At 36.3% G+C, this 27,991-nt stretch overlaps 1 protein-coding gene across 4 annotated transcripts in view; it reads right to left on the reverse strand.

Moving 5' to 3' along the window:
- Nucleotides 1–4,667: 4,667 nt before the first annotated feature.
- LOC142334648 (spectrin alpha chain-like) overlaps nucleotides 4,668–27,991 on the reverse strand; it is a 59,969-nt gene continuing 36,645 nt past the window's right edge. For all 4 annotated transcript variants that reach the window (XM_075382853.1, XM_075382854.1, XM_075382852.1 and 1 more), the window contains 10 exons: nucleotides 26,383–26,556; nucleotides 20,080–20,247; nucleotides 19,401–19,615; nucleotides 11,455–11,707; nucleotides 11,040–11,211; nucleotides 10,363–10,558; nucleotides 9,839–10,028; nucleotides 9,334–9,552; nucleotides 8,509–9,035; nucleotides 4,668–5,445 (listed from right to left, as the gene is read on the reverse strand). In XM_075382853.1, coding sequence (XP_075238968.1) covers nucleotides 5,172–5,445; nucleotides 8,509–9,035; nucleotides 9,334–9,552; nucleotides 9,839–10,028; nucleotides 10,363–10,558; nucleotides 11,040–11,211; nucleotides 11,455–11,707; nucleotides 19,401–19,615; nucleotides 20,080–20,247; nucleotides 26,383–26,556 — 2,388 coding nt within the window. In that variant the 3' untranslated portion in view covers nucleotides 4,668–5,171. The remainder of the gene's footprint in view (nucleotides 5,446–8,508; nucleotides 9,036–9,333; nucleotides 9,553–9,838; nucleotides 10,029–10,362; nucleotides 10,559–11,039; nucleotides 11,212–11,454; nucleotides 11,708–19,400; nucleotides 19,616–20,079; nucleotides 20,248–26,382; nucleotides 26,557–27,991) is intronic.

The following is a 27,991-nucleotide window of genomic DNA, read 5'->3' on the forward strand; positions in this document are numbered from 1 at the left end:
AAGATAAAACCACTAAATAGATTTATTTTAGTAGCACTAGAAAGCAACTGGGTTCAGTCAGTACTGAGACTGAATAACAGTTCACAAAAACTTTAAGATTGGTCAATGTTAAAAAAAAATTTGAAAAATTAATTTTAATTTCTTAACAGCCATTAATTTCAATAATTTTATCCGGCAGTCAATAAAAACGCTCAAATATGCTTCAATAGGAGTTGGGGACGTTTGTCATGCACAGTTGATCAATAAGACATCACAACAGGTCTTATGACTATGAAAACAATAAAATCAGGCAAAAACCAAAAATTCACTAGAGAAGTGCGAAAATAAATGGTCGAAGACATTTGAAACCATAAGCTTTTCTCAGAAAACTTTATCTGTGATCCACTGAAGGTCTTCTTTAAGCCAGTAGGAGCTGTCAATTTTAGGATAATGTATAAAAGATTTCAAAAGTAACCAACAATACGGAAATATCCAAAAAAAATTTCTTTGAAATCTTGTGTATTTAAGTCATATTACAAAAAGTTAGAAGATAAAAACGCCCGCTAGATCAAATTTGGTTACAGTAGGACGGAAGAGGGTGCTGTCATCACAGAGATTGACTTACAGTTCACGATAATAAGTTAATGATTGATTAATAATCGAAAAAATTTTCAAAAAATTATTTTTAAAGGCTTAACAGCCATTAGCTGTCCAATTAAAGCACCAGATATGTTCATTTAAATCTCATTATGGAACATATTGCACTGTTAGTTAATGAGTCCATGCCATAGAACTCCAAAAATTTAGTAAAACTCGAAAAGAAATTCGATATTTTATTTAAAATTACGAAAACTCAGAGTCGAATTAAAAGAAAAACATGAGGAGTTCCTTGAAAACGATTTTTGTTCATTGGGCTTCATTTGACTGGAAAGGAATTTTGTCATTAATCGAGCCTCGATATGAAAAGTGACTTGTCTCTAGGAGACTAAAGAAGCAAAAAAAGTAGAAAAGTTTTATAAAAAAAGAGCTCACAAATAGATTTCGATTTTTTTTATGATATTGAAGCTTCCTATGAGACCAGAACTAGTCTTTTTTATTGCCTTTAGTCCTTTAGGAACACAAAATTGGCTCATTTTTGTCAAAAAATTTAAGTTTCAAATACTATTTTTATAGAAAATATCTTAATTTGAAGAAAAATCACTCTAAAAGTGAACAAATATCCCGTGTTCACACAAAACTTCAATCCTCGATAACTCCTCGAAAAACAAGAAAATCAAAAAAATTTTTTAATTTTGAATTCTACGCTGGGCCAGCTTTTTAATGATACCACTCACATTTCTCTGCGATGAATATATCGATCGGCCAAAATTGACTGAACAAAAAAAACCCATTTGAGTATATAGTTCCTCCCCCCCCGCCCCCCCCTACAAGTGGGGTCGGAACAAAAACATTGGAGTCGTAGAAAGTGGAGCGCCTACATACTAGTCATTTGAGTAGCGGATTACGATTATGAAAGAGTTATTTGGTAGGTTGGAAATTACAGCCGATGCCGATACCTCTTGATACTATGTCAAAATACATCGGTCCTAGTTCTCGGTCATAGCCTTTCCTCAAAGACAAATATTTCAACTACAGCATATTAAACAGTTTCGATATCAGTGGTGTTCAAAAATCTCGCTAATCCACGCTTCAGAGCCACACGATAGACCGTTAGGAGTGAGGAGGCGAAGTTTTGCGTATACAGCACCTTTGATGAACCATACACTCAAAGGCTCGTTAAGCTCTTAAAGCAGGCTCTGAAGGCCGGTTAAGCTGGTTAAGGCAGACAATTAACGTCCGCGAGGTTCAACAGTTTATCCGCTCTGTAAGGGTGTGAAAATGAGCTTAAACTGCTCTAGCGAGAACAAAACTTTCTAGAAGAAACAGTCAAAACCATGAAGCGAAGTTCTAACACAAAACACATACGACAACAATAATTGCTTCCAACTTCATTTGGAAGCAATTGTTAATTTTTCGAAACTGCTGACAAAACGGCATTACTGTTGAATTCGCGACATCAACAACTAAAATGAAGGTTTGCTCCGAAGAATAATACACAATAAACAATTTCAACGGTCAGAAGTATAACCAACAGGAATACAATGTTACAATCGTTTAATGTCCATAAAGTAGATACAAGACGGCAAGACTGCTCTCAGATTGAAAAAATATTGATGGCTGAACTCGAGTAACAAAAACCCAGAGATCTCCAATGAAGCAATCAAAAATTGAATAAATCAATGAATGATAATGCAAAGAGCTCTTGAACCACTTGAGTAAAAATTCCTTATCAATGTCTTGACTAGACAAAATAAAAGCGTCCCAGTTAATTATCTCTGTTTAATAAGATTACCATTTTTTCCTAGTCAATCTTATTGAGCAACAATGTCTGCCGCGCAAGAAACTGAACTACACTGAAGCCATCAAAAACGAACAAAAACCATTTTTTGGCTGCTCAATGATTATTGAGCCAAGTTTCTCAATCACGTGAAAGGGTTTACATAAGATTGCCAAAACTCCACTCGGGTCCAAATCGAAAGCAAATAATAAAACGTGGAAACAAATCGTGGAAATACCACGCCAAATGCTGTTCAACACTGCTTTTTATTACATCAACTGTCCATTGTTCTATTACTGAGCTATTTTTTTGTTGGGCCGCTTTTTAAGATATCATCGAGTGTCAGCTTTGGTTGCAACAACCTAGGTTATTGTAACCAAAGCCTCTATCATAAATATATGCATGTTTCGCTTGTTCCAAAATGGCTTTGAAAAGGAATTTGGTTTGGTTCTTACAATAATAGTTTCTCCCAAAATCTGGTTTTTCCAATTGTACATTAAATTATGACTCATTCGAAAACGAAATTAGTCTGTCAGTAATCATATTACTCGAGTAGATAACAAACATAACCGACTAATGTCGGGCCAATCGCTCTCAAACCATTGACAAGCGGCTGACTTCGTCAGTAGCTAGCTGTGGCTTAGGGAGGGGATGCTAATTAGGATTGATTGAAAGGGAAAGTATGGATGGTTCGAGTAACGAGCGGGACTGGAGAGAGCGTGTGGCGTTACGGGTGAAATGAGGAGGACGCCGTAATGGGAGGGGGTGAGGGAGGAGTGGGGATGGGAATTAAAGGAGGATAAATGTGATGAGTTTCCACTCTAAGAATCACCCTTCACACCATGAGTTCATGCCTCTCACAGTTTTGGTGGATCGCATACTTTGAAATTAGTCACCCTTAAGTCTCTAAGATATCTGCTCAGCGACTTGAGGCGATCCATGTTTTAACAATTTATCGCATTTTAGAGGACTGAAAGTCAAATGGTGAGATGAAAATAACGATCAGACGAAAAGTAAGAAGCACTAAAATCTCCGCTTTTCGAGAGCAATAAAGAGAGCAAAGCGAATAAAACGGACAAAAACACTAATGGTTGTAAGAATGGACCAATAAAAAAGATTAAATTATGCCACTTTAGAGAATTCAGGAGAACAGTTATCGACTAGACTAATTGCCATGACTGGCAAAACATAAAAACGGGCAAAACTCGAAATATCAACATTTTTTAAGACAACAAAGCGTCAAAAAGTTTGCAGCAACATGAGGGGTCAACTGCAATTGTTCAATAGAACAGAACACGGAGAAATGAACTCTTAGTCAGACACCCAAATCTACAAATGATTGTTGAAAAACTGAAAATTTGTTAAGGCTTCTCATTTGACTTCAAAAGATGATGTATGTAGGGGGCAACGGTGGGAGATAATCTTTGTCTACACGGGGCCCTTATGGCCTGAACGATGTGTAGGGGTGGGAATTGGGGGTGAGGGAGCTGATGTGTTCCGAGGGGGGTGTTGTGCGTGTGTGTGTATGTGTGTGTGTGTGTGTGTGTGTGGGGGGGGGGTCAATTTGTAAGAGCAGACCTTTACACCATAAGTCTCCAAAACAGTTTCTGTGAATCTTATACTTGGAGTGTAGTCAGCTGAAAAGCGCTAAGAGAACCTAATGCCCGCTGGGCGCTACCTCTTTATCCCATTTGTGAGGACGAAACGTCAAATGGGTCAGACAAAAAATCAGACAAGCAAAAAATTGCATAAAACACTAATATAATTGCCACAAACTTCTTTTGAGAGCAACTGATTTTAATAAATAACTAGTTGTTATATCACCAGCTATCCTAACCACTAGCAAATATATTTTAAATATTGTATAACCGGTGAATACTATAAATATACCTAAACAAGATTTTTTTGTATGGCATTTTCAAATTCATTTTTAAGAATTGTATAACGATGCTACTATCCGTTTTTATGAGTATTCATTTGATTACTAAGAGCACTTAATTCCCCCTGGGCGCTACTTGTTTATCACGTTTTTGAGGACGAAAAGTCAAAATGGTCCAGACGAAAAATCGGTCAAGCGAGAAAGCGCCATGTTTCGTTTTTTGACAAACGCTGAGTTTTCACGATTTTTTTTTCGTTGCAAATACGTTTCAAAGAAAATTGGCCAAAAAGACAATCACGGAGTCGAAAAAGATCTTTTGCTTAATAGAGTTAAGAGCAATTAAAAGGTGTGTAAATTTGAGTGCCGAAAACCCGTCATAAGCAAAACGGCGACTGATTAGGGGCCGTTAACGGTATTGAAGTTTAAAAGATATTCATGCGTAAGAGTCAATTGTTTGATTAATGCAAATAGTAGTAGTCGTCACAAGTCAATAAATTTATATCATACTAATAATTCATATAATCGTCCCCGTAAGATTACGGTATTAATTTCAGTCATTTAAAAACGACAGTTGTTACATATTTACTACATTAAGTATCGTAAGTCAAGTTCAGTCTGTACAAAAAGTCAGTCTAGTTGCATCTCCGGAATCAACTTGAATTGCGATGTCAGTGAAACCAAAACCAACAGGGTAATTAAGTTTTCCATAAGTTTTCACTCGTCATTTGAGCGGAAATACCGTTCGAATATATAATAGTTCCAGTCATCAACAGTAACTTGGTTAAATAACAGTTTAATTAAATCAGCCTAACTGTTCTTTCTTTAATAGTTGAGCATATTGTCATTCGAGATGAATTGCTGTACAAATTTTATTTTGTTGGAGTAATTGTTCGGTTTCGCTGTACTCGGTTGAATCCGTTGTTGCGCTCTCTTCATCTATTTCTGGAAGAGACGGTTGCAGAACTCGACATAGTCGTAAGTACCAGGCATCTCGATGTTGTTCATGTCCACGTACGGTTTCATATTGGCCAGACAGAAGTCAGACGTTTCCTTGTCCAGGCTCTGCGTGATTTCTTGGTGCGTGATGTAGGGGTTACCATCAGGGGAGAGGGTACGGAACGCTTCCTCTATATCACCCTTGGACTGCACATTCTCAGTCTCCCGGCTGATCATGAACTGCATGTACTCTTGCAGAGTCACAAAACCATCCCTATAAATTAACCCAAAATCATAATCCCGAAATAATTCAAAACATTGCTGGCAGATTGCGAGAAAATAGCCGCAATAGATTCGTAGATCGGCCGTCTAAAAAACAGTAAAAAAGACAGAACAAAAAATTCTGTCTTTTCATTGAAGGCTGATCTGTTATATTTTGATTAAAAATCTGTATACGTTATTGCTGCCTCTATTAGCTGATCTCAAATAACCTTCATTTAGAGTGACACACACACACATTTGACCTTATCTCTTTGAATTAAAGTTCATAAAAGTCAATTTCAAAGTGAGGAAGTCATTTTTGAGAGTGAGGTAAGTCAAGTGTGACCAAAAATTTAATCACGCGCATGAACAAAAATCTCGCTCCACTAAGAGCGAAAAATGACGTCACACATGCAATTTAGTTGAAATTGCATGAACGAATGAACAAAAAATGGCCGTGACGTCATGTGGTCGTAACAAAAATCATGACGACGAAATAAAAAAACATAGCCGGAAGAATTCCGGAAGCGACTCGAGGCATGAAAACTTCACTAACAAAACCGTAATTGCAGCCGAAGCCACTACTTTTTGTATTAAACCATTAACTCACTACCTCTCCAGGTCTGCTCTAAAAATTGGTAAAACTTAAACCACTCGCCAAGAGAAAAAAATGCAGCAAAATTTTATATCACTGAAAACATTTGGTAACGTTAAAAAACCGAAATAATTAAAGTGGTCAAAAAAGTGATAGACTAAAAAAGCTGACAAGGTTATCAATTGCCCTCAAATAATTCATGATTTTAATCTGAAAAAGATCGCGAAATCAAACGGCAGATAATAATCTTAAAGTTAAATCTTTTCAAAACAGAAAGCTCAAATTTAAGAATCAGAAAACACCTAAAATTACACTTCTAATTACTGCAATTAGGACAAAAGACAACACACTTGTTCCTTGTTGTACATATGCTAGACAACATGATTTCATACTAATTCAAAAATTAATTTGATCATAGAAAAGACATAAGCAGCAGAATATTCAAAGGCAAAAGATCGTTTACATTAATACCAAGGCCGGAAGAAAGTTGCAGTAAATAGTCTTAAGTGGAAATTGCGGAAAAGGCCGGCTATCAAACTCTCAGTACTGCCTTATGTTGAATGAAATTAAATGCAAACCAAAGAAATGACGAAAACCTAAGAAAGAGCTGAAATCATTCCTTTTTAACAACTGAAAAAATCAATATACCGAGAGAAATGCAGGTGCCAGGACAAAGAAAGATACTAACTAGAATGTGAAGAATATGGGCACAATGTAAGGAACACAGTAACAAAAATACATTCTTGATTTTTTAAAGTAAAAATTCAATAAAAAATTCAAGAAAAACGAATACATTTCATTGTTCAGCTTTCAAGACATATAAAAGATAACTAATCATCCGATACAATGATCTATTCTCCTGATGAGAACAAAATATAGGAAAGCAGAATTCATAAATACGAAAAAGTGAAGCATTTTGCAAAAAAATGGTCAAAAAACTTTTTTAAGACAGCATTTATGAAAAAGTTTTAACTGTTTTTCAAAAACCTAACGCCAAAAAAGGTTCACGTTATTGAAACGAAATTAAAGTCCCTCGTGTTGCACAAAAAGACTATTTCTAGCAATTACAACCAAAACACACAAAACAACTGACGAAAATCGGAAAAAAGCTACCAAAATCGGATTAGCATATGTAAATTTTATAAAACAAAATTACATCGAGGTAGAAAGAGGCGTTGAGTATATGAATTATCAAAGAGAAGTTGCCATATTAACTAATTTTTGACAAAAAGACGGTTTAAAGATCCAAAAATGAAGAAATTAATATAAAAGTAGCCAAGAATTAATTAAGAAATCAAAAAATATGCGCCACTTTTCAAATTGAAACGCATTTTCAGGCTCTGAAAAACACTGTGTAATCAATTTCCGAGGTTGACATTTCAATATAGTATCGAATAAACTTTATTTCTATAAGAAACCAAACTAAAAGCAAAAAAATGGGCCATTTAGTCCAAAAAACGGCTATCTATATGCGCCATTCAGTCAAAAACTACTTTTCAAAGTTAAAAAGTCATTCACTAAACGAAGCGCAAGATCAAAAAACGTCTCTCGCTTAGCGAAAATCTGTTCACCGAGACAGCTTTTCTCCTTTTTTATTGCTTTTAGGTCAAAATGCCGCGTGAACAAATCTACTTCCTGTAAAAAAAGACCGAGAGAAAACCAATACTCCTCTTCGAGTCGTAAAAACCAAGAGAAGGCCAATAATAGCCCCAGCTATCGCTGTGCGGCTATTAAACATCACTCAGGGCAGATCAGTGAGCAAGTTAGGTTTCTTTTTTACGCATTGAACTCACAAGAACGAATCTCAGTTCGTGGAACGGTATAACATAACTGACTAACGTCGGGCGAATTGCTCTCAAACGACCGGCGAGCGGTTGCCTTCGTCAGTAGCTAGGCACGGTTTAGTGAGGCTAGCTTTAGCTTAATTGAAGGTGCGTAAGTAAGAGCAGCGGGGGGGGGGGTGCACCGGGGGCCGATGGGGTGGCAACAGTGGGAGGGGGGGGGGGGGTCAATCTCTAAGCACCGCCCTTCGCATCATAAGTATAAGTCTCCAAAACAGTTTCTGTGAATCGCATACTTGAAGACTAAAGAGCTGAAAGGCTCTAAGAGCACTTAATGCCCGCTGGGCGCTACCTGTTTATCCCGTTTTTGAGGACGAAAAGTCAAATGCGAAAAGTCAGACGAAACATTGGTCAAGCAAAAAATCGCATTAAAAAAAGACCGACCGGACTAATATAGTTGCTACAAACTTTGTTCGCGAGCAATTAAACATGACCATCTACGTTGTATTTTCACGCCCTCCGAATAGAAGTATACATTAATCTTAGTTTAGAGTTCTACCTCTTATCAGGCTATGGAAACCATTATACGTGCAACAGCACTCATGGGTTCTTACACACAAGTTAATAGCAACAAAAAATGTCCACCGCCCATTGTTGAAATATTAAACAATACCAACAATGGCCACTCCCTCCACCGTACCTATTTCTATCCACAATGTCGAGGATCGCCTCAAACTCATTGTCGATCTGTCCCTCCTCGAACATTGGCAGATCGTAGCCAAGCGACCTGAGACACTTTTTGAAGTCGGCGTGATTGAGTCGACCAGTTCTCTCTTTGTCGTGGTGTCTAAACATGAGTGAGAAGTCCCTCAACTGTGTCTCAGATACTCCCGAAGTCTCCTTCGCCTGGATCTGCTGCTCCAGATTCTGCTGCATACGCTGGCACAGCTGTTCCAGCTGATCCCACTGCTGGTGCAAACCGACCGTGCTGTGTTCCGTGTACCGGTTGTCAAGGATTATGTGCATGCCCATCTCATTGCCTATTGTCTCGATGGACTTGAGTTTGTTCCTCCAGCTCTTCACTTCTAAGGTGATCTTTTTCAGGGATTCCAGCTGCTGTTCCAGACTTCCAGTCTCCTCCATGACCTTCACTCGAGTGTCCGTCAGCCAATCATGGAACGCATTCGCCTCACGTGCAAACTTCTGCCTCAGCTCATCATTTTGCACCTATAAAAAATGCAGACAAAATTCAAATTTAAGCTACCCTATTAATGCAGCAATATCTGATTTTCAGTCTTCCCAAATGTTCAAAGAGAGCATCAATCGCTGCCTCCTAGGAAGAAAAAAGATGACCTGCCATAACGCTCAAAAAATTAAAAAGTAGCGAACTTGTGGTATTAAACTTTTTAAATAACATCAATTGTTTTCAATTCGAAAATTAATTGTTTTTTATCAATATTATCATCGTGGTTGGCATCTTGCATTAAAAAATCTCCCTGAATTCAGAAAGAAACCCATAACAAACCTGTTTGCGGTGTTCTTCTTTGAGCTCCAGCTCTCTCTTAGTCACAATCTTTTTGAGATTATCCCAAGTCTCGTCCAGGGCTTGCATGGTGAACCAGGTGTAAGGGTTGACAGTAGCCCCACCCTCTTTGATCTCAGCGTCCAATACGCGCAGCGACTCCAGGTCCTCCTCAGCTTGCTTCAGAGAGTCCACAAACACATTGTGTGCATGCTCCAATGCCTGAAAATATTTAGTATTTAGGCCACATATAACCACGGAACTGCTTATTGTATGAAACTCGTCTTAAACCCACCCGCGCAATTGAACTGCCCTTTTATAATTACTTTTTTCCACACTTGTTACGGCATATAATAGTTTTTATGCACCTCAATATCATATACCAATCACAATCATTCAGAAATACATAGATAGTATCTTGACTTTAACCGGAAGAGGCTCAAGTGTTGTAAATATTTAGAAGCTTCAAAACCACAGGCAGCAGCAAAACGGTTTGAAAGGTGATTACCTTAATTTCGTCGATGGAGTTGCACTTGACAGGGTCCGAGAGATCCTCCTCGGCATTCTCGAACCAGGAGTTGAAGGATGATGCCTTCTTGGCAAAGAGGAGGAATTTGTCCTCCACTCCCTGGAAGTGCTTCAGTTTCTTGTCCAGCTGTTCTCGCCTCTCCTCTGACTTCTTTTGCAACTCCTCCCACCTGCAAATGACGTACTTTCAGATTCGACACACTTTCAGACATTTATACATGAGTTCAATATCTCCATCTTAAAAGCAAGACTTCAACAAAACCGATTTTCATCTACCGTGAAAAGGGTCTGCTCCAACTAAACTTGTGCTTCTGCTATCCCTCTTACATTACAAACATAAGATAATCTCCATAAACCGATTTTCACCCAGATATTTGCAGGTTACTACATGCTAGCATGTTTCGGAATCTAGGGTATAAATTAGTGGTGTGTATAAAAAACAATGAAGATTTGATGAAACGAGGTGAAAAATTTATTCAATGAAATCTTTTATTAGGAAATTACCTATCGAGTAGCGACTTGTATCTCTGATCGATTTCGTTCTTAGACACATGGCCAGCGTTGACAAGGGTGTCTCGCAGTTTGCCAATGGGAACGATTCCCTCCGCCTGGAAAGCGGTTAGGCCTGCCTCGAATGTTTCTTGTCGGTGCAACATGTCTTGCACGGCTGACAAGTCTTTGGCCTCCTCCACGTCGCCTCCTGCAACAACCGTTTGTCAAAGAGCTCTCTAGTCATGATTGATTATTATAAAATCAATAGGAAATGCAATAGGTCTATTGACTGCAACAGCTATTTTTCTCTCTAATCAATTTTTTCTATGCCTTTGCCAAGTCAAAATACACCTAAGTCTGTTTCCACAAGCTAGCTTAAACCAGCTTAAGAAAACAAACACAATCGAGAAAAAATGATGACCGCGCGACGTCAGAAGAATTGTCTGGCTCTTAAAAATCTCGATAACAGCTTAGAGAGCAAAAATCGAGAAATGAAGTGTGAAAAGTAACTCAGAAGTAATATCAAAATAACCGCTGAATTGTTCGAGAGCAATTAAAGATCTTAAGTCTTGTGATGTGTTCTTGCTATTTAAAATTGTCCAATGCCATTTAAGTCTCTTGGCAAACCATCAACAAGAAATTTATCGGAAACGACAAAAAAACATTAGCTGAGGTCTTGATTGTATTACCAGCATTAGACTGCACAAGAGACTGTTTCTCGTTGACCCAAGACTCGACCACGTCAGCCTTCCAAGTGAACTGCAACAGGGCGGAGTTCTCCTTGAGGTTCTCCCTTCGGATACCAGCCAATCTCCTCAACTCTTCCAGCATGTCCTTCAGATGCTGCAGCTTCTCAGCTACCTAAACCGCATACAACCCTATTTCAAACATTTAACGGTGATCATTCTACCAGATTATCAATTCACAGAAAGACACATTTAGCTCAAACGCTCTGATCGAATTATATAGACAACTATTTACAAAACTATAATTGTATACACTCGTGCTCTTAATAGTACCATTTCTACAAGCTTGACCAAGAAATCGTTCCAATACGGTTTCAGCCTGCTTGACTATTAGTCGAGTATTCATTGACATAATTACCTTATCAGCCTGCAAATTCTCATCCTCAATCAACTGGTTGCCCCTGACCTCGAGCAGATTCGCCTTCTCAGTGTGAGAGACCACATCCTGGTCAAATGCTGTGTGTTTCTTGATGAGACCCTGGACAGATGCCAGAGTGTCTCCGAAGTCATTGCTGCTCATGAGCGACTGTTTCTCAGAGATCCAAGACTGCTCTTCCTCAACGTCTCTGATGAACTCGTAGAAGCGCTGCGACTCGTTCAACATCGACACTCTGAAACGACAAAATTGCAAGGTCAAAGGAGGATCAAAGATGACAATTCTGCTGATATCAAAGTCACTAGCATAACAGTAGGCTCGGCTAATAAACACAAGCAGCTAAGTTGATATCTGCTGGTTTTAAACCAGTTTTGCTACATTTGGGGATTTTACGCCTCCTTAGAACCCCTAACAATGTGAAACATACAATATACAGTTACCAAGCAATTGCCTAATTCCATGAATAGGCAGGTGTAGATCTAAGGTTTTCACCGACGTAGTTGCCCGAGTATCGAAAGCTGATTTCTTGATATTAAGGGTTCTGTGCTTTAAATGTGAGCGCAAGAAGTAATTCAGAACATTTAACCTTTTCAGCTTTGCTGTGTTAACAATTGTAAAACGAAAAAAGGAGCGTCAGACGACGAATGTAAAACGGAAAAGAGCATCAGAGGACGAAACAACAAACATAGCAGTACAATTTCTGAATTACAATCCGAAGGATCGAATTAACTAATGAACCGAAAATCGGCATTTTTCCAGAAACATCAAATTCGACAGTCAAAGCATCCAAACCTTAACACGCAAATACAAAAAAATCTAAAGAATTTTAGAAAATCATTTTCTTCCCAAAACTAGTGTTGTCAGAATAAAAAGAAACATCGCGAATTTAGAAAACTTTTATTACGTCTGCTTAGAATGCACCAAAACGAAAAACCAATGCAAACCAATGAAAAACCAAGTGACAAAAATGGCAAAAGGAAAAATTTTTCCAATATCAAACTCATCTGAAAAATAGGTGGATCACAGTAAGAAAACCGCATATAAGAATATACTGAAATCATTAGAGCACTTTATCCAAATTTAGAAAACATACCCGGCAGATTGCCGGAAAATAGCCGCCATTGATTCCAATAAGCATGACTGGGATTGAAATAACAGATATTGAAAAAAAAAGATTTTCGTACAAAAACATTTTTTTAAGTCCGATTTATTTTGATGGCATTTCGTAGTTGAACATACTTCTGTTTCTTAGAGAGAGGCTACAGGGGCTACTATCAATAACAATAAGCATTAGAGAGAGGTAACTAATACTTATAGGACCGACGTTCAAATAGCGGGCATCTAAAATTGGGCTTTATGGGTTTATCCCGTTTCTATTTCTGACTTCAATTTTTTATACTGACTGTTCATTTTGAATTGCTTTGCTGAGCAACTGATGTTCAAAATCACTTTTAGCAGAATGAGAGAAGAGAGAAACTAGCCTAGAGAAGTCAAAAAGATTTCACGCAAAATGTTGAAAAGGCGGCAAAATGAGGTAAAGCGAAACATTTTTTTATTCGACGAAGTAAAAAAAAAAATAGGAGCGCTATAATAGCCAGCTGAGAAGATGAGGGCGGCTATTAATCATATTACATGTTCCATTGATTCTATTAGGTAAAAAATGGACAATAACAAGTAAAAGTAAAATGAAAAACTTTAAAAGCTTGAAAAAGCTTTTAATTCAAACAAAAACATTACCTAAAAGAGAAAATTCCAGTAAATTGTGCCACAATAGACAGCCAATGAGACCTTTCATTGTGACCAAGCGACACGAACACAAAAAACCATAACGAGTAAATGTCATAAACAATTAACTATCAACTGGAAACATTATTTCGATTCCATTATTATGCCTCATTAGCAAACATTACAGATGTCATTAAAAAGAATAGGTGACAAGACAACAAAAACAAGCCCACTCAAGAACAAAATATTTTCAAGAAATTAAATAGAGTCAAAGTCGTAAAAAGCAATGGCTGCAAACTCAAAACATTAATTGGATTTATTTAAACTTCAATAGCAATCGACGAGAACTGTCATTGAAGACACTAAAAGTGAAAAAGCAACAAAAAATCTAAAATTATGTAAAATTTTATCAATGAAAGCTCAAAAAATCTTTCATATTCACATATGGAATCAAAGACACGAAAACCAGCAGCTATCAGTTCGAGACAATAAGTTTCGTGCTTATTTTATGATAATGTGCAAAGAGCTTATTTTATAAATATTAATGTAAGATAAATCACGTAGAGTCTCACAAACATTAGCTCTAAAGGTAACCTAACAAGTAAATACAAGAATACCTCGAAACAACCATGCGGAACGCCCCAATCAATTGACTGCGTTGATAAATAGTACCATCAATTAAAATTGATCTACTGCTGAGGTAGCTCCTTAGAAAGTTGAGAACATGCAGCTCAAATCCTAGACTAGTTTTAAGAATAATCAGAAGTATGTAATAGTCAACTGTATTAAATTAAACCGAGGCAAATTTTAAAAAAAGCTTTTTCAAATTCCAAGTTTAGTACAATATCATTGATTGCTTTCAGGAGTGCTGTGTCAGTTGAAAAGAACTTTCTCTATTCACTTTGGAATTTACGTATAATATCGCTATTTTATAGATAAGCTCTCAATTGGTTTAACACTTGCATAAAATTGAGATAAAGCTGAGATTCGATGTAGGACAAAAATTGACAATCTTGGCAACCGAAATTAAATGTTTTGATGCACGGTTTCACAACTGTTGCTTTTAAAGCCGGTGGAAAAACTCAATCCTCTAAAAGAAAAACTTAAAAACTTCAAGAACACGGAGGGGTAAGAATCATGAAATAATCCTACGGAAGACGTCGGGATTGTGTCAAGCTGACACGAACTAGAAGATTCTGAAATTAATTTCCGGGTCATTCACAATTAATTGACCAAAACACGCATCACGCTTCTTTCCTAAGCATTGGTTTGAGGCTCCAGGACCATGATGCTAAGCAAAATCTTATCAGAGCACCGTGGGGTAGCAAAAGTGAGGCCTTATGCTCATAGAAATCAGTTGATCAACAACTATTTTAAACGTAGCCGGCAAATTTCCGGAAAATAGCCGCTTGAAGAACATTGGAATTGTAAAGAACGTGACAATTTTTTCCTAAGTTTCGAAAAAGGCTCACACTTGGTGTGCATTTTCAGACAGATTCTAAAACTATATTTAATTCAGCTTCTAAACTGAAAGGTATTAAGCTTAAAACTAATGTCAGCTAGCAATCGCTCTAATGAACTCTGATAACCTAATTCACTATTACTTCAAGTTTATCCTATTTCATTTGATTTCGATATATTGACTTTGACTCTATTCACTCCATTGCGTGAAAGAATTAAAAATCCATTGAGTTGGAACAATGAGTGAGGTAAGTCTGAAGCTAAGCGTAATCATCGTGACTTATGCTAAACAAAAAGTGAAAAAAACATAGCAGGACACGTCCTGACCTACAATTCAAAAATTTTATTGACTAAACGAAACACTAGACCTAGAATGACAATGAATGGATTGGGAAAGCAACCTTGAAAAATGCAATGAAAAAAAGTAAAATTATCACATGTGAACAAAATCACAAAGCGGAACGCGAATTTTTGTTCTAACACCGCTTTCTCACTCTGCTTTAAAATTCGAGTGAAAAAATTTACGTCGCAAAATCAATCGCATTTTCGCGCCATTTCCTCTTTCGGCGTGACCAAAATCACCACTCCAATTTGACATCGAAAATCATGAAAATCTGAGCAGATCTTGAAAAACATAGCCGGACGAAATCCGGAAAGATGTCTTCGCCAAAAAGCAGCCTGTCGAATACATAATTTCTAACGTCAATGAATATCTCATTGTGGATGAAACAGTAGGTAAAAAGAAAAAACTATCTTAATTAAAATTAAAAACTAATTACGATTTCAAATTGTAACGGTACAAATACAAAAGTTGACGTAATTAAGGCAGCTTAATTACTCACCCAAGTTCGGACCAGCCAAAATAAGCACAAAAACATCTCTAATTTTGAAATAACGCAAGAAGTAAAAAAAACTAATAACAAAAGTAAGAAACTAATAACAATTTTAAAATTTTTGCCGTTTTTTCCAAATTAAAAAAAAAATGCTTGGTACCAAAGAACTTGTATTTAATTGGTAAGAGAAACTCCCCACGATCATCAACCTTTAATAGATTTACAAGTAAAATCAATTAACTACACAAATGGACCAAAAATCGCTTAAATAGGCTTGAAACCAGAGAATCAGTTGAAGAACCTTCAAATTAACGTAAAACACCCATAAGTTACTAGGATCCTTTGAAATTCTATCAAAACAAAATTCAAATCATAACATTATTTCAAAAAATCTTCATATTTTAAAAAACAAAACAGCTTGAAAAAGCCGGACGTGAACAAAAATACACGCATAGCGAAAAATAATTTTATATCTACATCTCGCTGTGTTTGAAAGGAAGGCATGAGCAAAAGCACCACTCTTTCGCTTCTGCGCTCTTCAATGAAACAACTTTTTCAATCTTTGATCACTCGGGTGTTCTTGCTCGCTCACTTATCAAAAACATAGCCGGAAGAATTCCGGATAAGACTCGAAAAGTTTCTCGCCAAAAAACAGCCTGTCGAATAACAAACTTCTGATTGCAGTGAGCTCCAAAGAAGAGAAATGACTATCTTAATTGGAATAACAGAAACTTTAGCTAAAAAGTAATTAAATTAAAATTCGAAATTTCAATTGCGTTTTCAATTTGTACCAGTACAAATACAAAGAGAAAACAATATTTCAAGCCATCGAGACAAACGCCTGGCTCAAACAAATTTGGACAAGCCAAAATGATATACAAAACATATGAGTTTGAATAAAAGCGAAAAACTGTAAGAAAATAAGAAAATTTGAACAATTCTTTGAAAAATCAACGATCAAAATTGCGTGGTACCAAAAAAACCTGTATTTAATTTGTAATGGAAACTGCCCACGAGCATAAAGCTTAACTTCAGTAACAGTTAAAAGCAATAAAACAAAATGGTCCAAAAATTGCTAAAATATTCTTAAAACCAGAGAATTTGTCAAAACCCTCTAAATTAGTGTAAAAACTCTTTAGTTACCATAAACCTTTGAAACGCTATCAAAACAACCTGAAAATTACAACTTTAGTCAAAAATAAACTTTTCGACCAATAAAACAAAATGGTCCAAAAACCGCTAAAATATTCAACCAGAGAATTTGTGAAAAACTTTTATATTAGTGTGACATAGCCGGCAGATTGCCGGAATAGCTGCGGAAGAATAGACCTGCGTGTCATATAATAGAAATAGAAACAGATACAGATCTAATTTGAAAAAAAATCGCCGCTCAAAACCTAGGCAAAAAACATTCAGCGATAAAATAAAGCTTGTTAAAATTCATTCCGCAGAAGCCTCTTTTAGGGACCTTTACTGCACATATGAGTTTCTTTGACTTAATACAAATTCAAATTAAACTTAAGTTTTAAAGAGCAAAAGTCATTTTATTGAGTGAGGTAAGTCACGTATGATCAATATCTAATCACGCAAATAACCTTAAAACTTTTGCTAAAGCGAGTGAGAAATGACGTCACGCGCGCAAATGCCGTTAGTGAGAGGAAGAAACCATTCAGAAAATTTGACCTTTTCAGCTTTGCTGGGTGAACAAATGTAAAACGAAAAAAGAGCGTCAGACGACGAAACAAAAAACATAGCAGGACAAGTCCTGACGTACAATTGAAAGAATTTTCATTGACTAAACAGAAAAACTAGACTTAGAATGGACTATGAGTGAATTGAGAAAACCATTTTAAAAAAGTCAGATAAACAAATAAGAAAATAAACAGAATATCAATGTCAAAATTCCAAATGTGAACAAAAAAACCACTAGCGAGAAATTAAAAATTAATTCAAACAAAAAATTTAGGCCTAGAATGAGCTGTGAATGGATTGGGAAAACCATTTAGAAAAAAGCCGATCCAAAAAATCGAAACATACCCGGCAGATTGCCGGAAAATAGCCGCCGTTGATTCCAATAAGCATGATTGGGATTGCAATAACAGAAGATATTGAAAAAAAAAGATTTTTGTACAAAAATATTTTTAAGTCCGATTTATTTTGATGGCATTTCGTAGTTGATTATACTTCTGTTTATTAGAGAGAGGCTACAGGGGCTACTATCAATAACAATAAGCAATAGAGAGAGGTAACTAATACTTATAGGAACGACGTTCAAATAGCGGGCATCTAAAATTGGGCTTTATGGGTTTATCCCGTTTCTATTTCTGACTTCATTTTTCTATTCTGACTCTGTTCATTTTGAATTGCTTTGCTGAGCAACTGATGTTCAAATTCACTTTTAGCAGAATGAGAGAAGAGAGAAACTAGCCTAGAGAAGTCAAAAAGATTTCACGCAAAATGTTGAAAAGGCGGCAAAATGAGGTGAAGCGAAACATTTTTTTATTCGACGAAGTAAAAAAACATAGCAGGACAAGTCCTGACGTACAATTCAAAGAATTTTCATTGACTAAACAGAAAAACCAGACCTAGAATGGACTAAGAGTGAATTGAGAAAACCATTTTTAAAAAATTCTGATAAAAAAATAAGAAAAAAAAACAGAAAATCAATGTGAAAATGCCGCATGTGAACAAAAAAACCACTAACGAGAAATGAAAATCTAATTCACACAAAAAACTAGGCCTAGAATGAGCTTTGAATGGATTGGGAAAACCATTTAGGAAAAAATCCGATCCAAAAAATCGAAAAAACAGAAAAAATCAGAGTGAAATTGCCGCATGTGAACAAAAAACCACTACCGAGAAACCGAATTTTTGTTCAAACACCATTTTCTCACTCTACTTTAAAATTAGAGCGAAAAAAATTCACGCCGCAAAACCACTCGCTTTTTCGCTCCATTTCCTGTTTCGGCGTGACCAAAATCACTACTCCAATTTGACTTCAAAAATCATGAAAATGTGTGAACAGATCTTAAAAAAAAAAACAGCGCCCCAATACAATTCAAATTCTTTGAATTGTAAAAAATAGGAGCGCTATAATAGCCGGCTGAAAAGATGAGGGCGGCTATTAAAAAACAGTTAAAATCAGAGTGAAATTGCCGCATGTGAACAAAAAACCACTACCGAGAAACCGAATTTTTGTTCAAACACCGTTTTCTCACTCTACTTTAAAATTAGAGCAAAAAAAATTCACGCCGCAAAACCACTCGCTTTTTGCGCTCCACTTCCTGTTTCGGGGTGACCAAAATCACTACTCCAATTTGACTTCAAAGATCATGAAAATGTGTGAAGATCTTAAAAAGAAAAAAAAAGACAGCGCCCCAATACAATTCAAATTCTTTGCATTGTAAAAAACCAAGAGCACCGCAATATAGCTGCGCTCAGCTTACAGCTTCGCAGCTATAAAAAACTCTTTTTAATTACCATAAACCTTTGAAACGCTATCAAAACAACCTGAAAATCACAACTTTAGTCTAAAATAAACTTTTCGACTACACAGAAATTTTAAATATCAGTAGAAAACAGTTTGAAAAAACAAAATTTTTTCACGCCTACATTTCTCGCTCTGTTTCAAAAGAAGGCATGAACCAAGAACAAAAGAACCACTCGCTCATTTCACCGCTCTTCGAATTTGTTCACTGAAACAACTTTTTCAAAATTTATTCACGCCCTGATCTTCCTCTTTTCTTGCTCGAGACTTCAAAAACAGGAAACCATAAAACTTCTTCGAGTATTAAAAAGACAGCTCCCCAAATATGCGCATTGTGGGTTATAAGCATTAAAAACTGTTTACATGATCTAGGTGAACGGGGTACAATTAAGCGAAAATTATTGGAAAATTTTTCAAGTTACCTTTGCTTGGAGCACTCAAGCAATTCATTCCATGCCTGGTCAAGTTGTTCAATTCTGTCTGGCACCGTTTCCCATCCTTTAGTCTGCTCCTTTACAATCTCCTCGGCAATTGGCTTCACTGCTTCGATCCGTTTCTCGTGGCTCTGAATCTCATTCTCAATTCTTCTGTGCTTCTTCATAAGGTTGTGAACACCAGTAAGATCACGACCGTAGTCCTAATAGTTAACAAAAATTCATTCAAATTGAAATTGACGTTTCAAGGTAATGATTGATACTTAGATGAATATAAAAGCAAGCATTTATACATTCGTTGAAACGCGAAAGATCATTATATAATTATAGACTCCATAGTCACTTTCCATCGCCTTCGGTATAACATGATCCTAATAAATTAACATAGCTCTTTCTAATCGCGTTTAAAATCGTTTATAGTAATTGTCAGCTGTCTTTTGATAGCATTAGCAATTTCGTGGCAAAATAACTGCTAGATTGTGTCACATTTTTTAATTTTAAAATTGACTGGTTTATGAATAGCAGTTTGTCAAGCAGGGCGACAGATTCGTTATTCGTCTACAAACTCACTAGTCAAAACCTTGAATAGCTCAATGTACAATTCCTTCTTTCTTTGTGTCGACTTGTAAAGCGTGCACGCGTCAGAGATGAATAAAAAGAGACGCACCTGTGATTGGACGAGGACCTTCTTTTCTCGGATCCAAGTCTCTTCCTCTGAGATGTCTCTGAGCAGCTGGTGATACTTGTAGGCATCGTCCAGTTGTTTCCTTCTCTCTTTTGTCAAGTCAGACACCACTTGGAACCGATCGTTGATGTTAGATCTCTTTTGCTCAATCTAAATTATATTTATTTACCAAATTCGCAAAACTAGCTTTAAGCCAAACTGAGCTTGCTTAATGTCACCTATATTAGCAATTACAATGACAACTTTGTTCCTGTGAAGAATTCAAAACATAAGCGACTAACGCCGAGCAAACTGCTCTCAAACGACTGGCGAGCGGTCGGCTTTATCAGTAGCTTGGGGGGGGGTGAAGTCGAGGGTGGGGGTCGAACTCTTAAGAACCGCCCTTCACACTACGAATTTATGCCTCCAAAACCGTTTCGGCAAATTGCATATTTACAACCTTGTGTATAATATTTTATCAGGTATGATTTTATTGTGATCAACAAATGATGTGAAAACATATCCAACGATACAACTGGAAAAAAGTGAAAAACCGAGACAAAAGAAGAATTAAATGACAAAATCTTCAAAACAAAACCTGTTAAATTTTCTGATATTCTCCAAAAATTGCAAAGTCTCCATAACAGATCTCCTCACACCTTAAAAAAACAGTTACCGAATTCACTGGAAAACACTGAAAACATGAGCAAGAAGCTAAAATAGCCAGCAAATTGCCGGAAAATAGCCACCGTTGACGCTTATCGTGATTGAAACAGGAGAAATAGGAATTGAATGATTTTCTTTCAGAATGCAAAAAAGTGTTCTAATTTGGCTGGCCATTTCTGTTAGAATCTAAAACTATACTTGATTAAGCCTCTATACTGAGAGCTATTAGGCTAAATACCAATGTCAGCTATCAATCACTGTAATGAATTTTGATAACCTAATGCACTATGACTTAATGACCGGGCTTTATCGGTTTATCCCTTTCCTTTGATTTTGCTTTTTTGACAATCAGTCTCGTATTCACTACATTGCGTATTTCAATGAGCAAAAGAATTTAAAATATAATCAATTGAAACAGTAATTTAAGTCAAACGTGAACACGAGACTTATGCAAAACATAACCGACAAACGTCTGGCGAATTGCTCTCAAACAACCGGTTGGCTTTGTCAATAGCTAGCGACGAGGGGGGGGGGGGGTTCACCGGTGGGCTGATGGGTGGGGGGCAACAGTGAGTGGGACAGCGGAGGAGGGGTGTATGTAAAACAGTGTGGAGGGGTTCTTCAACCTCTAAGAACCGCCCTTCACATCATAAGTACATGTCTCCAGAACAGTTTGAGCTGAAAGGCTCTAGGAGCACTTAATGCCCGCTGAGCGCTACCTTTTCATCCCGTTTTTGAGGACGAAAAGTCAAAAGCGTCAGACGAAAAATCGGTCAAGCGAAAAAGAGCATTAAAGACCGACAGGACTAATATAATTGCTCCAAATTTTGTTTGAGAGTAATTAAACCTGCTCAAAATGTAAAGCGAATTAAAAAAGGAAGAGCGCCTAAACAAAACGCGTTGAGAGGCTGACGGCGGCTCTTAAAAACTACAACAAAACTGCAGATCTGATTAGATCATTTTTATGAAATTCGCACAATCAAAACTGCAATTTCCACTTAGTAACAACAACCTCACAAAAAGCCCAGATTACAAGATCAACATTTATTCAAATTATTGAAAGGCAGAAAAAAATGCGCAAACACACAAAAAAACAAAGTAAATATTCTTTAAATTAAGCCGATATTCTATAGCTAGAGCAATTTGTAGTCGATAAAAACGAAATGAAAAAGAAACAAAAACCAATAACCAATCTCAACGAAAAATACCCCAGACACTAAAAACATAACATAGATCTTCACGCCATAAAAGTCTCCAAAACATTCTGAGGAGAAAGAGCTGAAAAGCTCAAAGAGCACTTAAAACCCGCTGGGCGCAAAGTCAAATGGGTCAGACGCAAAATCGGTCAAGCAAAAAATTGCATAAAAAAGACCGACAGGCCTAAAATAATTGCTACAAACTTCGATGAGGAGCAATTGAACGTTCTCAAAAATTCAAGCGAATTAAAAAAGGAGAGCGCCTAAACAATAGCCGTTGAGAGGCTGACGGCGGCTCATAAAAACTACAACAAAACTGCAGAGCTGATTAGTTCAATTTATTGAACTTTGAAATCAATTTATTGAAAATAGCCTCAATAGCTTCCTAGATCTGCAGTCTCAAATAAAAACATTTCAAAAAGACAGACCAAAAATTTAGTCTTTTCACTGAAGGCTGAGATATTATATTTTGATCAAAATCTGTATAAGATATTGCTGCCTTTAATAGTTGCTCCCAAATAACCTTCATTTAGAGTGACACACATTTACTTGACCTTATCTTTCAATTAGAGTAAATTAAAGTCAATTTCAAAGTGAGGAAAACACATTTCACTCTCTCTTTCACTCTCTTCTTTCTGCTCTTCAATTCGTTCAGCCGTTTGACATAAACACTTACTTTTCACGCGTAGCATTGAATTTTACATCCTGTTGTAAGTACACTTCGAAAAAAATCTCGCTCAAAAAAGGCTCCAACAATACACGTCTTCGAGTCGTATAAAAGACCACATCACTAAATTGTTTGCTACGAACTTCTTCTGCGAGTAATTACAAATCTATTCAAGATTTGACGTAGCCGGCAGATGGCCGGAAAATAACAGCCGTTGACGCGCTAGACGCACATAGGGATTGAAACAGAAAAAAATGAAATTGACATTTCAATAAAAATTTTCAAGAACAAGTTTCAAAAATTGTTCTAATTCATCGTGCAGTTTCAGTTAGACTCTAAACTTATACTTACTTTAGATTCTAAACTGACGGGTATTAAGCTTAATACTAATACCAGCTAGCTATCGCTCTAATGAACTTTGATAACCTAATGCACAATGACTTAATTACAGGGCTTTATCCGTTAATATTTTTCTTTTTGATTTTGCTCTTTTGACGTTTACCGCATACACTACATTGCGTAGTTCAATGCGTGGAAGAATTTAGAATCCACTCAGTTGAAAAAGTGACTGTGGTAACTCGGAAGTCAAACGTGAAAATCGTGACTTATGTTAAACGAAAAACGTGATCAAAAGGTAAAGCGAATTTTAAAAAAACATAACAAGACGAGTCCGAAATACAATTCAAAGCATTGTATTAATTTACGACCTGAAAAATGTTAAGTTCGCTTTAAAAGGCAAATGACAGCTGTTAGTAATGAGAAAAAGCAATAAAACAACACCAGAAAAACAAAAACAAGCAAGACTAAAAATTCAAATTTCATTTTTTGAAAAAACAGGATTAGCATCAAAAATCAACTGCTATGAACTAAAACTGTCAACTATATACCTCTTTGTTAGCAACCTGTTATTAAATGTCTATGAGTCTTCTCACTAATAATATTAAATAATACAAAAATGAACAAAAATCGCAATAAAACTCGCTGAAACTTTTTGAAAACACTTTGTAGAAGTCACAGAATGCAACAGCTACTGACGGATACAATTACACCAATGATTTGCGTCCTCAATGACCACCATTGAGACCTGTCATCAATGAGATTAAGTGATAAGACAGCAATAAGTACAACAAACATTAGCAAAGCTAAAAAATCAAAGATTTTAAAAAAACGAAGCGAATGAGTCAAAAAGCAATAGATATGAACTGAAATGACTTGTTTTAATTGATGCCTTTTTAGCAGCCAATGAGACCTGTCGATAACGAGACTGAGTTAAGACGACGAAGTTAAAAAGAAAAACTCGCACTCAAAAAAATTCGATAATTATTATTGAAAACAATTAGTGTCAGTCATAGAAAGCACTACTTTTGAACAAAAACGATTAAATCGATAAACTTAACCCCTATTAGCATTATCAGAGACCAATTTTTGAGCAAAGGTAGTGTCAAAGTAATGAAAACCATTAGCTAATAACTCGAGCTAATAATAAGGTCAGACCTGTTATTGGATCAGACCTGTTATTGCTGAAATAGCGGAAAACAACGTGAACAGATCTTCAAAAAACATAGCCGGCAGATTGCCGGAATAGCTGCAAAGGAATAGACCTGCGTGCCATATAAAAGAGATAGAAACATATACAGATTTAAATTGAAATCGACGCCGCTCAAAAAACTAGGCCAAAAAAACATTCAGCGACAAATTAATGAAGCTTGTTAAAATTCATTCCACAGAAGCCTCTTATTAGGTACCTTTACTGCACATATGAGTTCCTTTGAGCTCAAACAAATTCAAATTAAACGTAAGTTTTAAAGTGCAAAAGTCATTTTATTGAGTGAGGTAAGTCACGTATGATCAAAATCTAATCACGCAAATAACCTAAAAACTTTTGCTAAAGCCAGTGAGAAATGACGTCACGCGCGCAAATGCCGTTAGTGAGAGGAAGAAGTCATTCAGAAAATTTGACTTTTTCAGCTTTGCTGTGTGAACAAATGTAAAACGAAAAAAGAGCGTCAGACGACGAAACAAAAAAACATAGCAGGACAAGTCCTGAAATACAATTCAAAGAATTGAATGAAAAACTTAAAAGTACTCTACCTAACCAGCAGGTCAATTGAACATCGCCAGCCAAAACACAAAGAAAATCATCAAAAAATTGATAAACAAACAATCAAACAAAAAGATCATTGCTAAAACTCTGAAGCTTTTAACCTTAAGGCAAAATTTGATACCTTCAAAGATACCTATTTCAAAAATATGTTCAAAACCAAATTTTGTTTCTAAAACTGCTGCATTATTTTATCTGCATGGCCTGAAAAAATTTATTGACCCTTGAAGATCGGTTAACTCGAAAAAGACCAAGTTTTTTTTTAAAAAATGAAATCAATTGCAAATTTTAATGAAATGATGTTGAAAACCGTGATATTAATATCTTTTCCAAGCCTTAAAAAATTCATTGGTTCAAAGGTCGATAGGCAATAATTTTTATAAAAAATTACAAAAAAAAGAAATTCGTTCTATTAAAATGTTGAAAACCATTCAATTGCCTCCTAGCAACTATTTAATAACATACTGTCAAACTTTGTATGAGGTTATCTGGTTACTTAGGCAAGAAAAACCGAATAAAAGACAAATGTTTCGAAAATTAAAAAAAATTGCTAACTTTATCGGAAAATTTTTGAAATTTGAAAGGTTAAATTGTTGAAAACAAATCCGTTGAAACTAACAAGCATGCAGTAACTTTTTTCAGAACGTGAAATAGTTTTGCTGACACTTGAGAGTGGACAAATCAAAAATTGACAAAAACTTGAGGAAACCTTGAAAAAAACTGCAGATTTCATTAAAAAATGCTAAAACTCGAGACAATAAAATGTTGAAAAGCAATCCACTGTTATAAGAAACCATACAGTGCCCTATTATCAAACCATAAAGGAGATTCCCTGGCCTCTGCAGCTTGAAAAACTCAAAAAATGACAAAAACTTTCAAAAAACTTGAAAAAAATTGCAAAAACTGGTTTCATTTTGTGTGTTTGTGTTTGTAGTACCAAAACATATAGCTCATAAAATGGTCATAACAAGTATTTTTGTCTCGCAAAAGGCCTTTATCAGCTTTTATAAATTTCAACCTAAGACTAATCAAGCAAAAAACTTAAAAATCACAAAAAACATGAAAAATTGCACCATTTTGAGCCCAAAAGTCCTAAAAATGACCTTTTAACCATGAATTGAGGCCATCCCAGCAGTTGCAACACTCTAAGCACTTGAAGGACTGCTAGCTTCGACTTTGGGCCTCTAATGAAACTTGAATCCCGCTGGTCTTTACCTGTTCATCCCGTTTTGAAAGATCAAAGTCATTGAAAAATGTGTAAACACATCTTAAAAAAAAAACACAGCTCCCCAATACAATTCAAATTCTTTGAATTGTAAAAAAAAACAAAGAGCACCGCAATATAGCTACGCTCAGCTTACAGCTTCGCAGCTATAAAAACACAGCGCCCCAATACAATTCAAATTCTTTGAATTGTAAAAAAAAAACAAAGAGCACCGCAATATAGCTACGCTCAGCTTACAGCTTCGCAGCTATAAAAAGACAGCGCACCAATACGATTCAAATTCTTTGAATTGTAAAAAGGAGAGCGCCTAAATGTTAGCCTTTTGAGAGGCTGACGGCGGCTACTAAACACTAATAAAATTCATGAGATGAAAATGCATTAGAACAAATCGCCTGAGATGAAATAGTAATGCACCAGACAATGCATAAGAGAAAAAACGCAAATTCCGCACCTCAACTGGGTCAAATTGTGGCGAGGCCATGCACTCCTCTCCCAGTTCGTTCAGTTGGACAAGTCTGTCTGCGTGGGCAGCCACGTCATCCTCTAGCAGCTGGTGCTTCTTCCTCTGGTTCTGCACCGTGCTCAGGTCATTGCTCTTCTCTTCTATCTTAAGCTGGCTCTCCACCTACAAATTGAGACGGAAAATTCAATATACTTCACTTGCTTATCAAATGCTCCCAAACTTTGTTTTTCTTAATGCAGCCTGCATTGCAATTTCACAGTTCATTTTGGAGATGGTAGAGTCAAGGCAGTTGAGCGTTATCTTTTTAGACAACAAATATATTGAAACTAAAAATCTATGTAAACATAGCTGGCAGATTGCCAGAAAATAGCCGCAATAGAATCGTAGATCGGCAGTCTAAAAACAGTAAAAAAGACAGACCAAAAAAAATTCGTCTTTTCATTGAAGGCTGATCTGTTATATTTTGATTAAAAGTCTGTATAAGTTATTGCTGCCTCTATTAGCTGATCTCAAATAACCTTCATTTAGAGTGACACACTCCCATTTGACCTTATCTCTTTGAATTAAAGTAAATAAAAGTCAATTTCAAAGTGAGGAAGTCATTTTTGTGAGTGAGGTAAGTCAAGTGTGACCAAAAATTTAATCACGCGCATGAACAAAAAAACTCGCTCCACTAAGAGCGAAAAATGACGTCACACATGCAATTCAGTTTAAATTGCATGAACGAATGAACAAAAAGTGGCTGTGACGTCATATGGTCGTAACAAAAATCATGACGACGAAATAAAAAAAAAAACCAAGAGAAGGCCAATAATAGCCCCAGCTATCGCTGTGCGGCTATTAATAACAAAACTTATCAGAAAGCGGATAATTGCGCAACTACAATACTGTGCTAGGAACCTTGTTATTCTGGAGGTCTTGACAAGTCATTTTTCCAAATTTATTACTCGGACGAAAGCTAAAAAACACTTAAAGACAAATATCTGCGAAATTTGAAACAATTTTAGGACAAAAACCGTAGATTTGTTGGCATTTTCTCAAGAATATCTCTACGAACTTAAAACTTTTGTTCTAGTGGTGGTGGGGTTTTGTTTGAAAATGTGGGTTAACATTCCAAAACTTAAATCTGTACCATAAAAAGTTTCTGCTTTTTTAAAAGTTTAATTGAGCATAACATACAGCTGTTGCCAGTGCAGAGAAACAAAAAACCTGTCTCCTGTTTCTTGAGTACCTGGAACTTAACTTGAACTTTTTCAGCACAACTACAAAATAGTTTTTCGTATCCCAATATTGGTGGCTTACGCACATTGGGGTGAACCTAGTGTAGGCTTGTAGGCCTCGTCTTTCGCTCTCTCCAGGTGTAGTATACAACACAACTTTTTTAAAACTTTTTTTGTATTTAATGACATAAATAGTTTAATGACATAGAAATTATTTTTTTCTTTCTTTCTACCCAGAGCGGCTTTTGATGGAGACTCTGATAAAATCCCGAGGCGTGATTATCTCCCTTTGATGCGCCCACTAATTATCTCATTTTGATTTGTTACGACAATCGAATAATATATGTTGGCTTCTTTTACAACTTTTCGCGGTGTTT

Source organism: Convolutriloba macropyga, chromosome 2 (genome assembly GCF_964194025.1).
Source record: "Convolutriloba macropyga chromosome 2, txConMacr16.3, whole genome shotgun sequence".
NCBI lineage: Eukaryota > Metazoa > Xenacoelomorpha > Acoela > Convolutidae > Convolutriloba > Convolutriloba macropyga.